The 17,277-nt window shown below is 44.9% G+C and overlaps 2 protein-coding genes across 8 annotated transcripts in view; one reads left to right on the forward strand and one right to left on the reverse strand.

The window, feature by feature from the left end:
- Nucleotides 1-11,335, forward strand: part of LOC141272200 (CCN family member 5-like) — a 69,924-nt gene extending 58,589 nt beyond the window's left edge. Inside the window, exon 6 of one of the 2 annotated variants that reach the window (XR_012321990.1) lies at nucleotides 11,210-11,335. The gene's annotated coding sequence lies outside the window, so the exon portion shown is untranslated. Of the gene's footprint in view, nucleotides 1-10,702; nucleotides 10,773-11,209 lie in introns of those variants that run through there. The other variant, XR_012321991.1, reaches the window with a different exon arrangement.
- The window catches only part of ARHGAP27 (Rho GTPase activating protein 27), an 80,425-nt gene continuing 66,717 nt past the window's right edge, over nucleotides 3,570-17,277 (reverse strand). For all 6 annotated transcript variants that reach the window (XM_073682621.1, XM_073682620.1, XM_073682617.1 and 3 more), the window contains 7 exons: nucleotides 16,000-16,093; nucleotides 15,380-15,481; nucleotides 15,201-15,299; nucleotides 14,453-14,530; nucleotides 12,499-12,633; nucleotides 12,161-12,266; nucleotides 3,570-10,381 (listed from right to left, as the gene is read on the reverse strand). In XM_073682621.1, the coding sequence (XP_073538722.1) occupies nucleotides 10,207-10,381; nucleotides 12,161-12,266; nucleotides 12,499-12,633; nucleotides 14,453-14,530; nucleotides 15,201-15,299; nucleotides 15,380-15,481; nucleotides 16,000-16,093 (789 nt within the window). In that variant the 3' untranslated portion in view covers nucleotides 3,570-10,206. The remainder of the gene's footprint in view (nucleotides 10,382-12,160; nucleotides 12,267-12,498; nucleotides 12,634-14,452; nucleotides 14,531-15,200; nucleotides 15,300-15,379; nucleotides 15,482-15,999; nucleotides 16,094-17,277) is intronic.

Genomic DNA, 17,277 nt, shown 5'->3' on the forward strand with positions numbered 1-17,277 from the left:
CATTGTAAATAGTTGCACTTGGTGCCTCTTGCGAAGACGGCCACGGAAGAAAAACCTGTCTGGCGTGGCCCCGTGTGGTCCAAAGTAGCCAGCTTCGCCTTGCAGCCACGCCCAGGGCCAACATTTGGGGTTTGCTTTGGACAGGTCCCCGCACCGTTCAAGACTTCACCTCGTTGGGTGACATGGACACCCGGTCACGGACGCACCGTGACCTCTAAAGACTAAACTTCTTGTACATATGTTGTTGTATTATTGTTTATACCCTGTTATGTTATGTGGCAAAAATGTGTTTGGTTCCGGAGTACTAAATTTCACTAGGGGGGAATGTGGCACCCCAGGGGTCTGGTTGCCACAGTGATAGAAATATCACGTCTGAGAGCAAGTGGGAGTTTCCTGGACAGGAGCCCTTAAACATGCAACACCTACTGTCCAAGACCAGATAGGGGAGGAACCTGCCCTATATAAACTGGGTCTGGGGCGGGGTTAGCGGAGAGAGAACAGAGAGAGAACAGAGAGAGAACAGAGAGAGAACAGAGAGAGAACAGAGAGAGAACAGAGAGAGAACAGAGAGAGAACAGAGATAGAACAGAGATAGAACAGAGATAGAACAGAGATAGAACAGAGATAGAACAGAGATAGAACAGAGATAGAGTGAAGTTCCAGATACAGGGAAAGCAATAGCTAGGAGCTCTGTAGGAGCAGGAGCTGAGTGCCAGGGACTGGAAGCAGATATTGCTCGTCCTGGCTGAAGACACTATGACCGGACAACGGAGTCCGATGCTGTGGGGATCTCCAAGTCCAGCAGCAGAAACCAGCCGGCAGGGGATTCCAGGTCCTCTGGCCATAGAAGCCCGGAGGCTCAGTCACGAGCAAGGGACCAGCACCGCCATCGAAGAGCGGAGGCTATCAGAAGGCCCCAGGTCACCAGCCATACGGGTGAGCACCACACGGTATACTCAGGGACGTGGGCTACTTCCACTCGCTTACAGCAAGGTAGCCAGGAAGAGTGCAGACAGACTGGGAGGCCTACAACTCCACCTGGTCAGGGGAACTCCTGTTAGTTCACAGACTGACCAGGCCTCTTATGCTAGCCAGTACTCCCAGGAGGGTCTGCCTTATCATCATCAGTAAAGACCCTGAACTGCACTGCAAAGACTCTGAGTCGTTCCTGCTTCACCCGTGCACCATCACTCCCATCATCCACACTCACTGCCCTGAGGCTATACTCCTCCCGTGGGGAGTTGTCCCATCCTCTGCTGCGCACACAACACCAGCCTCAGCAGTCTGCCTCGCAGCGGCGGTACACCCTGACCGCAATCCACGGGTGGCGTAGTCGGACATTAAATCATAAAAACCTTATAAAAGACTGCCACTGGTTTGACCACCCTGAGCCACGGGACCGGGTCGCCACCATGGAGACTACAACCCCCAGAGACCCGGCTCCGGGTAACCCACACACGTGCACACACAGCCCAGGGGGTGCGTCAATTAGATACAGGGGCTCAGCAGACATCACGTGATAGGATTAGATACAGAGGCTCAGCAGACATCACGTGATAGGATTAGATACAGGGGCTCAGCAGACATCACGTGATAGGATTAGATACAGGGGCTCAGCAGACATCACGTGATAGGATTAGATACAGGGGCTCAGCAGACATCACGTGATAGGATTAGATACATTGGCTCAGCAGGCAGTATAAGGGTATGTTCATACCTAACATTTTTATGCGTTTTTTTCCCTGTATGAAAAATGCAAGCTCTGACCAGAAAATAAATGTTGTTTTTGGTGGGGGGTTTTGTGCTACACCATTTTTAGCTTAATGGGCAAAAACTGCAGTAAAAAAGGTTAAATAACTGTCATGTGTAAAATGCACAAAAAATTGTGAGTAAAAAAAAAATGCATTTAAAAGTGGTATGTGTGAACAAGCCCTAATATGGTAGAATTAAATGCAGAGGTTTGGCAGACGGTATCACGTCATGATGTGATACTGTCTGCTGAGCTGTGCATCATATCCTTTAACACCCAATAGTGTTTGCTGGGCCACTGTATCTAATCTGATGGGGTTAGATACACCATCTCAGCAGTACTTGGTTTCCTGCGATGCACCAGGGATGTGAAGATGAGGACGGGCATTTCTGCCGATGATGACTTCACGTTGTGTTTTCTTGCAGATTGGGATCTCCGTAGAGTTCAGGGTGAAGCTTTACACAACCACATGAATCGCGCTGCACTACATCAGACTCCAACTGCTCGGAAAGGAAATGTTTATATTTCATGATGCAAAATCAAACTATCCTAATCTAAGTCGTTAGCAGTGTTACCAAAGCCGCACTATTATGGACGGATGTTTCCGTTCTTAATGACTTTATTCTAAAAATTGTCCATAATAGGAAACAAACAAAAAGTAAAGGAGTAATTTTGGCCCAGGCCGTCAATGCCTGCAATACACCACAAAAAGTAATAAAAATATATATGTATATATAAATTATATGTACATACACAATGAACCACGGCAATTAGTTGTGGCATAAATTCCACTATTTGAGATGGGTAGATCAATATGCAGGATTCCGGTCCAGCATTCAGGTCAATGGCACCTGGCAGCTAGACAGGAGGCCCGCGAATCTCTTACCTTCTGGCTACTCTGGCGCGGCTTTGGATGAGCCAGGGCTGGTGCAAAGTCATCTGTGGATCACACCAATGATGTTGCGCCAGCCTTGACAAATCAGATGCCACACCGGACAGGAAGAGATGTGTGGGCCTCTTGTCTAGCGGCCAGGTGCCACTGACCTGAATGCTGGACCGGAGTCCTGTCAATCAATTCTCTCATCTTTATCCACTAGGTGTTGAAATTGCTCTGCCTATGTGCATAGGATAGCTTCTCGGCGTTGCCCCAGATTAGGGGATTCAGGCCCATATTTCACACGTGTTCTCTGTTTTTCATGGATAGAACACATACCTAATATAATCTATGGGTTGTTCACATGTCCTTATGTGCACAATGAGGTTTTTTTTTTTTTAAGGAGGTTTTGGAGCAGAAGCTGAGAAAAATCTCTCCAAATCCTCCTTAAAAAAGTGGACTTTCCACTCCAAAAACTTAGTAAAAAGACTCAGTGTGCACACACTCTTAAATGACTCATGTGGCATGGGGCATTGTCCTACTGCCATACAGCCATAGCATAAACAGGTGCCATGAGAGGATGAACTTGGTGAGCTACAGTGCATTGTCCAAACATCCATTTACATGTATAAGAGGAGCCTGGTACTGCCAAAAAAACATTCCCATCATTACTCCACCTTCACCAGCTTGAACAGGTGACACCAGACAGGAATGGGTCATCGATTTGTTTTACTTACTCCATCCCATCAGCATGGTGCAACAACTCATCTAACCAGGCAATGTTTTTTCACTCCTCGGTGCCCACTGGAACCATGTCTTTCGGGAACTGGTCGTTTGCTGGTAAAGCCCATTGGTGCTAAGGAAGGACAAGTTGTGAGTTTGGACACATTGGAGTGCATTTACATTGAGTTTTTGGAGCAAAAACTCAACAAAAACAACAAGGAGTTCAAAAACCAAGAGTTTTAATTAGAGGGTTGGAGTGATTCTTCTCCAAAAAAAGCCAAAAAACGCATTGCGAACACACCCTTAATCAGACATCAGCATTGCATTTTCTTGACTGTGCAACAATGTAAATATCGGAAGACAACTAATAATTCTTTTCTCCAAATTAATCACAAAATACCACTTTTACTGACTATTGAAGTCTTAGAATGACTCAACCCTTCATGACAAGTGTCTATAGTACTTTGTAGAGCCCCTTTGGTTATGCATCACGGTTGCAGCAAGTTATAGCAGGCAGACACCAGTTTCTGGTAGTGTTCATGAGCAATCTTAGCCCATTCGTCATGGGTTATGGCGTCAAGTTCACTAATATCCTTGGGTTCGCTTGCGGCAACCGATTTCAAATTCAGGACTTCTCCTGAAACCAAGCCTTAGCAGACTTTCATGTAAGCTTGGGATTGTTGTTCTACTGGAAGGTCCGAAGATGTCCTAGCTTCAGCTTTGTCATAGAAGACATGACTTTTTTTGCCTATCATTTCCTAATACTTGATTAAATCCATCTTGCCCTCCACCCGCTGCAGGTACCCAGTGCCAGAGAAAGAAAAGAAGCCCCAGAGCATCACCAAGCCACTGCCATGTTTCACGGTAGGGTTCACTAAAACACCACGATACTTCACTGTAGACATCTGAGCCATGGCCAGGCTCTGCTGTAGGCATCACCGAGCAGCACCTGGTTTATCACAACAGTGTTTAAGCATATAATTCAAACTTCCTTCCTATACATAAATATATATACATATATCACTGATCCATAGCTACAAAAAGTTCCAATTTTTTCATCGTTGCACAGAACAGAATCCAAAAACGTTTATTTATATGGCTTTCCGCATATTGGTGCCAACTTTTCTTGTGTTTTTGGGCCAGTAGAAGGGACATCTTGGAGACTGGCCATGGAAACCTTCAGTCTAAGGCCTCATTCCGATGTCCAATGTTGCCACACGAGTACTATCCTTGGTTTTCTCGGATAGCACTCATTCTTGTGATAAGTCTATGGGGCCATTCACTATCATTTTTCACTAACCAAATGGTCTCCAGAAAATCGTGGAGACGCATCCAATTTTGATCAGAGTGTCAGATTAAAATTGGCAATGCAAGTCTATGGGAATAAAAAAAAATCGGACAGCACTCAAATGACCTTTTGAGTGCGATCCAATTTTCGCGGATTGTCACATAGGAGATTCTGCAGAAACTTTTTTATTTCTCCGCACACGATAAAAACTGATGAGACTTGGACCACACTCTGATCAAAATAATCGGTCCATTTTTCTCGTACGTTGAAAATTCTGACATCTGAATGAAGCCTCACCTGAAGAAATGAAACCTCAGTGTCTGCTGCCACCGAATATTGCTGCAGGTCTTTTGCAGTCCCTTGAGAGATCTTGAACAACCCGGCTCCTCAAGAATCTGGTGGCAGCCGGTGAGTATTCCCTCCTTTCTTGTTCCGGTAGTGAAGCAATCGTTCCTTTACCTTTCAACTTGAGAACAATCCTTCCAGCTGTATCTTTCTGTTTGCACAAGTCATAGCTTCTCTTAACTTTTTGGACCACCCAATGCAGGTATTGGATGTGTCTTATGTCATGCACACCGGCTTCAAGTACTGACACCCTGGATTATTACATAACATCTTCTGACGAGGAGGACGTCAAGAATACATCACACCAGTCCTCCTAATCAGAAGCTGGGCAGGGAATGCCGATAGATAGAAAGTTGCAGGGATCAGGTCCAGCAGCCACTGTCTACTGCGGTGGCCTCCAAGCTCCTGTGAATCTTTTTGCTAAATTCTTATTGTATACACAGTACTTCCCCTGGATTACACTCAAACATAACCAATATGGACTTGCGGTGCTGCTATAGCTGTGATGTGTATATAACGTCTTACCCCCTATATATACTGTGTGGAACAGGGGAGGACATATCACTGTTGCAACCTGGGCCCAAGAGGTAAGGGGGCCACTAATACCTCCAAAACAGGTGGAATTGTGTATTAAGATGAGTTATTGAACTGCAACGAGCCCATATACTATTCTTGCATAGGGGCCCTCTCCCGACTGTGTCCACCAGTGGTGGAGGATGTTGTATATATTGGGATTTGTCTTGTTACACTTCACTGCCATGCATTGCCCTCTTTTTCAGTAACACATGGCTTTTCCATTCTTTGCATAATCTTGTCTCTTGTTTTTTCCTTTTTGTGATGCGTCAGGGATGAAATAAAGGGCAGCTCACCTACAGACGTGATGCAGAATAAATCATCGGAGCACCGCTTGTATAAATGTTTCCAGGTATCCAAGGATACAAATATATGGAGACCTCTCAAAGCTTATACAGGATATTCAAGATTTGACTTGCCATTATTCTTGGGTGCTGGGGCGGTTTACACTATGTAAATGATAGGTGAAGATTTCTCAGTTGCTGGTTGTGTTGGAGTATATAGTAGATCTGTTTCACTACACAGCACGCGGCTCTCTCTGGCACTTCCATAGGCAATGAATGGAGGCGCGGTGTGAATGGTGGGGATGCACTGTGTTTAGATAGATCCTTGCAGTCTTAGGATCCTCTTCTGGCCTCCGACCTCAGAACTGAGACACAGAAATCCAATGATATTCTGCATTGTCTCTGCTCGGATGGGATAGGATTGTCAGTGAGGAGGAACATACAGGACTCTATAGAGCGTTCTCTGATGGCAATTCGGAAGCCAGCGTCGCCGGCACAGCGCTCTCTGGTGGCGATTTGGAAGCCTGCGGCGCCGACACAGGGCTCTCTGGTGGCGATTCGGAAGCCTGCGGCGGTACAGCGCTCTCTGGTGTCAATTCAGAAACCTGCGGTGGTACAGCGCTCTCTGGTGGCGATTTGGAAGCCTGCGGCGCCGGCACAGCGCTCTCTGGTGGCGATTCGGAAGCCTGCGGCGCCGGCACAGTGCTCTCTGGTGGCAATTCAGAAACCTGCGGCGGCACAGCGCTCTCTGGTGGTAATTCGGAAGCCTGCGGCGCCGGCACAGTGCTCTCTGGTGGCAATTCAGAAACCTGCGGCGGTACAGCGCTCTCTGGTGGCGATTCGGAAGCCTGCGGCGCCGGCACAGCGCTCTGGTGGCGATTCGGAAGCCTGCGGCACCGGAACAGCGCTCTCTGGTGGCGATTCAGAAGCCTGCGGCGCCGGCACAGTGCTCTCTGGTGGCGATTCGGAAACCTGCCACGGTACAGCACTCTCTGGTGGCAATTCAGACACCTGCGGCGCCGGCACAGTGCTCTCTGGTGGCGATTCGGAAACCTGCCACGGTACAGCACTCTCTGGTGGCAATTCAGACACCTGCGGTGCTGGCACAGCGCTCTCTGGTGGCGATTCGGAAGCCTGCGGCGCCGGCACAGGGCTCTCTGGTGGCGATTCAGAAACCTGCGGCGGGACAGCACGCTCTGGTGGCAATTCAGAAACCTGCGGCGGTACAGCACGCTCTGGTGGCAATTCAGAAACCTGCAGCGGTACAGCGCTCTCTGGTGGCAATTCGGAAGCCTGTGGTGCTGGCACAGCGCTCTCTGGTGGCGATTTGGAAACCTGCGGCGCCGACACAGCGCTCTCTGGTGGCGATTAGGAAACCTGCGGCGGGACAGCACGCTCTGGTGGCAATTCAGAAACCTGCGGCGGTACAGCACGCTCTGGTGGCAATTCAGAAACCTGCAGCGGCGGCACAGCGCTCTCTGGTGGCAATTCAGAAACCTGCAGCGGCGGCACAGCGCTCTCTGGTGGCAATTTGGAAACCTGCAGCAGCACAGCGCTCTCTGGGAGAATTGCATTATGTAAGAAGAGTAATGATGAATGCAGAACTAGATGAAGAGTAAGGATCAGCAGGATGAGGAGTGAGGAGGAGAGAGCAGACTAAGAACAGGGTGAAGGATTAGTGTCTGGAGAAAGAAGTGGGGAGCAGAATATGGAAGATGAGGGAGGATATGAGGTGCAGAGCAGCATCACATTATACATTCAACTGACACCAAGGAGAAAAAAACAGACCCTGTATAAACAGGATAAAACAAGTGAGCATTTGAGGATGTGATCGGATCAGCGCTCAGCGCCTTTTATACGTACAGAGATGGAGAGAAAAAAGTGACACCATACATTTGTGACGTGGCTGCACAGACTTGTTCAGAGGCGGCATCTGCCTTCAACGACTTGCCATGTGCTGATGCCCTGCATTCCTTAGACCCTATCCCTATATTTAGGGTAGGAGAACCCCAGCTGTACATGCTAAACTTAGCTATAGCACTGTATTGCCAAAAGAAAAGTACATTTTGCCATTTATCTAGTCAGTAAGTATAGTAACAAACCCCATGGAACAGCATAGTAAGTTAAAATGTATACTTTCATTTTGTTCCTCAACTCAGAGGTAGAGGGGTGATGAAGGCGACCATAATAAATACAACAGAGGTATCCATTAAAAAAAAAAAGTAATTTTTGTATAATTAGCCTTCAGGTAATCTTTGTAACATACGCCATTACCTACTTTTGATTCCTCCTTTCCCAAACACTATGGTAAAAATGCCGTATTAGCTGTTAAATACTTTTTCCTTTTGTAGCTGCTTTGAACTGCAGCAAAGGTATATTACAAAGCTTCATAACTTTGCAATGGCTAAACTTTATTTTTTTAATTATTGATCAGTAACTCTTTTCATCAGGGGCTTTTTGATAAGCTATAATATATTTTAATCACAGGTCCATTACATAGATGCTATGGGTGATGGATCTGTTAAATGGATGTTTAACAATGGCATTTGTGTCCTACAGACAATGACATGCAGTGGCGTAACTGGAAGCTTGTGAGCCCCAAAAGCAGATCGCCAACAGGGTCTCCCCAACCATCACAGGTCGTAATAGTCTTTGCATATGGAGCAAAAGGGATCAAGGCCCAGGTGCAATTGGAATTCCTACACCTACTATAGTTAAGCATAACATCAGCCGATACAAGCTGCCCATGGATTGGGCTGCATGTCTAAGACACTTGCTGCATGGTGTCAGCCATATATGTTTAATTCTGAAACGCTGCATCGGTTCAGAGAAAAACATTTTAAAAGCAACAAGGGACAAAGTCAATGGGAGACTATTGAGACAGGCAGGCTTCTCCACGCCCGCTGCCCCAGAGTTAGTCATTGGCAGGGGGTGGGAAGAAGTCGCCAGGGACCCGCTTGTCTGACTAGTCATCCATGTGGATTGGTCCCTGGTAACTTCTAAACTAGGTTTTCCTCTGAAACACTGGATTGTTTCAGAGATAAACACATACGGCTGAAATCATGTAGGCTGCGGCTCGGCCAGCGTAGAAATCAGGCCGCGGATCGGCCAGCGTAGAAATCAGGCCGCGGATCGGCCAGCATATATATCAGGCCGCGGATCGGCCAGCATATATATCAGGCCGCGGATCGGCCAGCATATATATCAGGCCGCGGATCGGCCAGCATATATATCAGGCCGCGGATCGGCCAGCATATATATCAGGCCGCGGATCGGCCAGCATATATATCAGGCCGCGGATCGGCCAGCATATATATCAGGCCGCGGATCGGCCAGCATATATATCAGGCCGCGGATCGGCCAGCATATATATCAGGCCGCGGATCGGCCAGCATATATATCAGGCCGCGGATCGGCCAGCATATATATCAGGCCGCGGATCGGCCAGCATATATATCAGGCCGCGGATCGGCCAGCATATATATCAGGCCGCGGATCGGCCAGCATATATATCAGGCCGCGGATCGGCCAGCATATATATCAGGCCGCGGATCGGCCAGCATATATATCAGGCCGCGGATCGGCCAGCATATATATCAGGCCGCGGATCGGCCAGCATATATATCAGGCCGCGGATCGGCCAGCATATATATCAGGCCGCGGATCGGCCAGCATATATATCAGGCCGCATAGATCTGTTGAAAAGGGAACCTGATAGCTGATATGTCATTAAAAAGTCCACAGTCACCCATATTAGATATCCATCACAGCCTCCAACATCTATTACCAAGACACTAACATATAAGACTGGGAAAGATCCTGACATGTATGTTAATCAGAGACCATAAAACGTGGTGTAAACATAACCTTCGGGCGTGCACTTAGCCGAAAGTATAGACTTTTGGGAGTCTACCTCATCAGCATATACACCCGACAGGCTGAGTACACACTGCAGTTGCGGCCACTAACAGTGCACACCCAGATGTGTAGACACAGTAGGTGCATAAGCCCAGTGTGAGAAGAAAGAAAACAAGATAGCCTAAAGGTGGACGTCCCTATACAAAAACATTAGACCCCAATGTTCCTGCCAGTAACATCCAGTCATCTACTTCCTGAGAGCCTCAATTATTGTAATATCAGTCTCATTATTCGATACAGATACATGGAGTATAAGACGCACGTCTCCCTCGTCTGCCCACACAGCAAACAGCGGCAAGAAGTCCTCGGCCTGTAGCGGGTAGGTTAACCTATCCCATGAAGCGGATTTAGAATATGTACATGCGGTATAGTCTATACATTAAATATGGAGACGTCGTCAGGCGACCCGCGCCTTCATGTCGCTGTTGGCGGTCGTCCGCTCAGCCGCCCATCAGCTGCTGAAGATGAACTTGAACTGGATGAGGATCTGCTCTACTATTTGGTTTTGGCAGACCATGTTCATGGCGATGTTACTGCCCTCCAGCTCAGGCCTCAGGAGAGTTGGTCCAAAGACAATGGCGACACTCTGGACCGACATCCGGTTTGCGTCTTTATGTTCGATGACACTGAAATCACAAAAGTAAAAACACATTGATTGTTTTACTGATCTGCTACCTGTTCGGGCAGGGACCAGGGTTTTGTAAAAAGGTGCATGTTCTCTGGATAGATCATGAATGATATGGGAATATCCCTTTGACAAAATGTATCTTGCTACCGGGGCCTCCAGCGATCTACTAATCTGTAGCTGGACTCAGGTACCAAGTGTTCAGATGTCCTGTAGCACCTCCACAGGAGAGGAGAAGCATTACATGAAGAATATTAATCCAGTTCATTTTTGTTTTTTCCTTCCCTACTTTCAAGAGCTAAAACTTTTTTTTTTTCTGCAGACGTAGCCATGAGGACTTGTTTTATAGGGAACTAGTTGCAGTTTTGAATTACATCGTTTGACACTTTATAATATACTGAAAAACGGGGAAAAAATTCCAAGGGCGGTGAAAGAAAAATTGTATTCCATGTTCATTGTGAGATACAAAATTACTTGAGCACATGATTGTCCAGGTTAGTATGATTAGGGCAATACCAAACTTGTATAGCTTTTTTTTTTCTTTTTTTTTTTTTTAAGTGGTGGGAAAAAAAAAAATTGGTTTGTGTCACCACTTGAGAGACACAGCTTTTTTTTTTATTATTACTTTTCTGTCATTGGAACTGTACAAAGTCTTTTTTTTCCTATGGTGAGCTGAAGTTTTCCAATATTTTGGGGTACATATGATGGTTTGATCGCTTTCTATTGCATTGTTAATAGAGGTGCGTTTTGTTTTTGGTTTAAAACTGAAAAATAAGGGGGGGAATGATTCAAACTTATATTTTTAAATAAACTTTATTTTTTACTTCAGGGATTCGAACTTGCGATCATAGGAGAATTGCAGTATACAAAACAAATGAAATCCAGCCATAAGCTGAGCTTCATAAGACGACCAAGATGGCAGCGACGGAAACCTTCAGCAGGAGCCTGATGGCCATGACACCTATCGACACCCTTCGCAGATGGCCAAAGTAACCGGGGCATGCGCACACTGGCAACAGGGACTGACAGCACCACTTAAATGGTTAAACAGTTCGCTCTAGTCACTGGTGTTACAGGCGGATTCTAGCTGTTTAATACAGGTGGCATCTCCTACGTATTGTGCAGACTCCGCTCCAGGGCCCTCTGGGTACACCCGAACCCGACGTAGAACATATTTTATTCTACATCGAGAAGGGGTGAAAATTAATGGGTCATCCATGTAATGCATGATCCTACAGAGAGACATTCTATATATCTGCTCATTTCGTCTTATTGAAGGAAGTTCTGAATCCCAGGGTGACCCCCTTGTACATCGCTCAGTTTGGGTATATGAAATTGGGACTAATTCTTTATTGCATTTGCAACTTTTTTTGCTGTTTGTTGGCGATTTTTCATTTGCACCTATTTCTTGTTTCAATGTCCACCTTTTTTAAAAGTTTTTTATTATTATTTTGCTATTGTGGACAGGGTTTATGATTTCCAGATGTTTTCTAAAAGTCGCTAATGATGAATCTGTTGAAAAGTAACTAAAATTTGACACAAATATACTACAGTCCCCCCTTGAGTGATCGTATGTGTGCAAAAATAAAAAAAAAAAATTTGAAAAAGTTAAGCAAAAATAAAAACTATTTTTGACTTTGCACAAATTCATGAACAGTGTTCGTGATTTTTATAAATTTAGAGCAAAAAAAAAAAAAAAAAAAGGCAACAAATACCACAAGAGAAAAAAAAAGAAGAGGGACTTCAATAACCTCTATGTGCACATTTTGTATCCACTGACCTGCACAGATGCCTGAACAGCGTCCTCATGGTCTCCAGGTTGGGCAGCGGCAGCGATAGGACCAGGTCCTTCAAACGTCGGATCTTCTGGTTCTGATCACTTATTTCTAGCACAGAAGGAGAAGTCAAGTTAAAAAGGGAATTTGCTGATTGGAAGACAAAAGAAAGTAGTGGAGGGGCCAAGCTAAACAGACAGCCATACCCTGGTTACACATGGGCTAATAAAGACTCCAAATCAAGTTAATACATCACATAGGTCTGTATAAAGTGTTGGGGCTAGGCTCACATTGTTGAGATTCCCTCCCCCCTTTCTAGACGCCAAGTGGGACAAGGACTTACTTATCGCTTCAACAAACTGCTCATAATGACTAAAGGGGAAGAGCGGTTCCGGGAGCTCCCGGAAAAACAGCTTCAGTGCTCCAGTGATCACGTGGACATCCTCCCACCGACCATCATCTAAGCTAAAGTTTTCACCTGGAAAATGATAGAGACGTGTTAAGAGCTGTGAGGCATGCACAATATAAGGTGGGTCCATGTTATTCCAGGTTTGCATTCTAAAATAAATGTATCGTAAATATAAATATATATATATATATATATATATATATATATATATATATATATATATATATATATATATATATATATATATATATATATATATATATATATATATATATATATATATATATATATATATATACATATACACACACACACAGTACAGGCCAAAATTTGGACATTCTACCTCTTGAAGCTCATCAAGAGAATGCCAAGAGTGCGCAAAGCAGTCTTCAAAGCAAAAGGTGGCTACTTTGAAGAACCTGGAATATAAGACATATTTTCAGTTGTTTCACACTTTTTTGTTAAGTATATAATTCCACATGTGTTAATTCATAGTTTTGATGCCTTCAGTGTGAATGTACAATTTTCAAAGTCATGAAAATACAGAAAAATCTTTAAATGAGAAGGTGTGTCCAAACTTTGGTCTGTACTGTATATACACATACATACATATACACACACGTGCTTCTCACAAAATTAGATCATCAAAAAGTTAATTTATTTCAGTTCTTCAATACAAAAAGTTAAACTCATTATATAGAGCCATTACAAACAGAGTGATCTATTTCAAGAGTTTATTTCTGTTAATGTTGATGATTATGGCTTGCAGCCAATGAAAACACAAAAGTCATTATCTCCGTAAATTAGAATAATTAACAAAAAACACCTGCAAAGGCTTCCTACGCGTTTAAAAAGGTCCCTTAGTCTGTTTCAGTAGGCTCCACAATCATGAGGAAGACTGCTGACTCCATAAGGAGGGTAAGCCACAAAAGGTCATTGTAAATTTTGCATTTCAGTTGGAAATCAAGGTCCCAGAGTCTGGAGGAAGAGTGGAGAGGCACACAATCCAAGCGGCTTGAGGTCTAGTGTGAAGTTTCCACAATCAGTGATGGTTTGGGGAGCCATGTCACCTGCTGGTGTAGGTCCACTGTGTTTTATCAAGACAAAAGTCAGCGCAGCAGTCTACCAGGAAATTTTACAGCACTTCATGCTTCCCTCTGCCAACAAGCTTTTTGGAAATGGAAATTTCATTCTCCAGCAGGACTTGGCACCTGTCCACACTGCCAAAAGTACCAATACCTGGTTTAAAAACAACAATATCACTGTGCTTGATTGGCCAACAAACTCGCCTGACCTTAACCCTATAGAGAATCTATGGGGTATTATCAAGAGGAAAATGAGAGACACCAGACCCAACAATGCAGACGAGCTGAAGGCTGCTATCAAAGCAACCTGGGCTTCCATAACACCTCAGCAGTGCCACAGGCTGATCGCCTCCATGCCACGCCGCATTGATGCAGTAATTGATGCAAAAGGAGCAAGTATTGAGTGCATTTACTGAACATACATTTCAGTACGCCAACATTTCGGATTTTAAAATAATTTTTCAAGCTGGTGTTATAAAGTATTCTAATTTACTGAGATAATGACTTTTGTGTTTTCATTGGCTGTAACCCATAATCATCAACATTAACAGAAGTAAACACTTGAAATAGATCACTGTTTGTAATGACTCTGTATAATATGCGTTTCACTTTTTATATTGAAGAACTGAAATAAATTAACTTTTTGATGATATTCTAATTTAGTGAGAAGCACCTGTATATTTATATATATACTCAAACCTGGAATATATAATCTTTGCTGATTGTCCTCCATTCTACCCACGTGTATCACTGCCACCATTGGCTTCCTCAGGGGTAATTGGATACCGAATATACACACTCACCATGATCCACCTTATAGCGTAACTTCTGAATGACCGCCAGGTTCCCGCTGATACGGTATAAGCCATCAATGTCCAAACCTACATCCCCAAATGATGAAACAGAAACTTGTGAAGTAAAAGTGGCTATTACAGATACTATATAGCGTGATGATACGAGCATAATGGTTACAGACTCTAGATGAGGTACATAACTTGGAGGTTGCCCTCACACTTGGTGATGTAGAAGTTCTTAGTCTTTTACTGAAGCCTAGGGAACGGTGTGACCTCCACAAATCCTTAAGTGGCACCATGCAAGATGAATAATGGCTCGTGCAGGAGGTTATTTACCATTGTGGTTATCATGGAGGCTACTGCCCATCACAGCCTACCCCACAAAAAAGGGGAAGGTGCCTATTGTTTTCAATAGGTATCCATCTTCACTCCCATTGTGGCTGTGTCACTGAGCAATGTTTAGTTATACTCTGATTACGTCAAGAACTGTAGACCCCTGATTTTGTATGTACAGCATTCTGGAATTAAGGGCGCTAGAAAATAAACAATATCTACACACGCCTGACCACTTACTGCTGTGCGCTCCTCCCGGGTGTGCCATTTAACAGAGTAGTCTCAATTATCACAGTCTATATACTGTGATGCCATCTCTTTAGATACGACTTTAGCACAAAGTTCTTCAACCTTACGATTATATTCAGACATATTGGGACAGCTGGCAGCCACCATCAAAACGGGGTGGAGACCATGAACTTGCCTCTTTTCTCCACCACCTCAATGGACTGGGTGACGAACTCTGGCACATCCCTCCTCTCCCGATCACACAGGTGATGCAGGTGGCAGCCAAAGACTTGGTCTATGGAGAAATAATGAAAATGTCAGTGCATGGCAGGCATATGGGAAGGGAATGTGCGCTAGAGGGACATTTGATCTTACCGCGGATATAACCTTTGTCTCGGAGGGACTGTAACGTTGGTCTTCTCTGTAAGAACTTCCTCAGTTTTGACCTCACATTGCGGTCACTGTCCGAGTTCTGACCTGTAGATAAACAACACATGAGGATCCCATAGTATATGGTAAGGAGGTCAGCTAAGAAAACGTCCCCTCATCCAAATACTCAGCATCCAGTCAATGCAAAAGCCATCTTTATGTCTGGCTGCAGAAGATCCAGGAATTAAATCATGTGCAAAGCAGTTGGAGAGTGCAAGGCGGAATACATTATAATGCCACTGAAGTTGAGCATTGAGCAAAAAGGAATCCCAAGACCTTGGGCCAGCAGCCATGTGACTATACCACTGGACCAGAGTCCTTGCACCCCCAGCACCTCATTTGATTACTAGACCTAGCGGAACATCATTTTGGTATAATGCACGCATGACATCCTACCAATCAGAAGTAGTGCCACAAGGATTCTGGCAGGTAGTAAAGAAGTATGCAAGGCTCTGTTCCAGAGGCCTCAAAATACAGACATGGCTGCGGGACCCGGATCCTGTGAATTTTTTTCTAACTTTAGCTACCATTCTTATTGCCGTCCACCACCTAAAATGTTTTCTTACCACTATTCTTCTTCTCATCCTTCATTCCTAACTTCTCAGTTGAGCCAAAATCACTCAGCGACTCTGTCTCGTTCTCCGAGGTGTAATCTGAGGACTAGAAAAATAGTTACAGATTCATGAGGAGAAGTTCTGAACAATAACATCATCCAAACCCTAATAGTGATGATAATAATGACATCTAGAAAGAACAACAACGATGTGGAAAACACAGCCTGCCACAGTAGGGGACCTCAAACTCCTCTAAGCCATTGGCAAGAGTGAGGCAAGGACTGCATTTAAGTGCCAGGTTTCAGATAAGTGCGTATTTCAACACAAGAACATAGAAAACCAAGGTTTGGTATTTTTCTTTATCTGTTTTCGCATTGTTATCATTTTGCATTGTTAGCTCGAACATCACTCAGACATTACCCACGGATGTGTGAATGCAACCTAATATGTGCTCCATGGACAATGCTGCCAGGTGTGAGTCTTGTGAGATGTATGCATGCCTTGAACAGCCGTTTGAGGGTGAATATAACTGCGCTCTATATTAGCGTTTTGTATATTTAGAAGCCCAGATACTGGATCTTTATATGCTAAAAGCTAGCAACACTCAAGAGCATTAGAAACCTGGAGAGGAGTTTAGACCTCACTGAGTGGCTCTGGCTGGGGCCAGTGGTGTGGAGGAGGGTGGAGGTTGGGAAGATTAGGACTCAGAAGTAGGTACCTGAGTAACAGAAGAAGGAGTAGGGGAAAAAGTGCCAGGGAGCCCAGTCCTGATCTGGCACAACCTAGTAAATATGCCTGTTTGGCTGATATTAGGAATGCAGGCCCAGGACTGGGATCACTACAGCAGAACGTTGCTCCTAGCAACCAGGAAGGAGGGAAAGAGGAGTGCAGAGGCCAGACAGATGTTGGTGGTAGGGGACTCCATAACTAGGAGGACAGACAGGGTAATCTGCCGCCGAGACCGTGAATGCTGAACAGTGTGTTGTCTGCCGGGTGCTCGGGTTCAGCATGGATCAGATAGATTGCTGCATGGGGTTGGGGAAAACCCAGCGGTCATGGTACACATCGGTACTAATGACAAAGTCAGAGGGAGATGGAGGTCCTTAAAAATGATTACAGAGAACTAAGAGAGAAGCTGAAGGCCAGGACCTCCAAGGTGATGTTTTCAAAAATACTGCCGGTATCACAAGTGTCACTAAATAGACAGCAGGAGCTTCGGGAAATATAGATAAGTGGTTTAGAAATTGGTGCAGGAAGGAAGGTTTGGGTTCATGGAGAACTGGGCCTATT

This window comes from Phyllobates terribilis, unplaced genomic scaffold (assembly GCF_046119375.1).
Source record: "Phyllobates terribilis strain yellow unplaced genomic scaffold, ASM4611937v1 Scaffold_5__5_contigs__length_657084704, whole genome shotgun sequence".
In the NCBI taxonomy this organism is placed as follows: Eukaryota; Metazoa; Chordata; class Amphibia; order Anura; family Dendrobatidae; genus Phyllobates; species Phyllobates terribilis.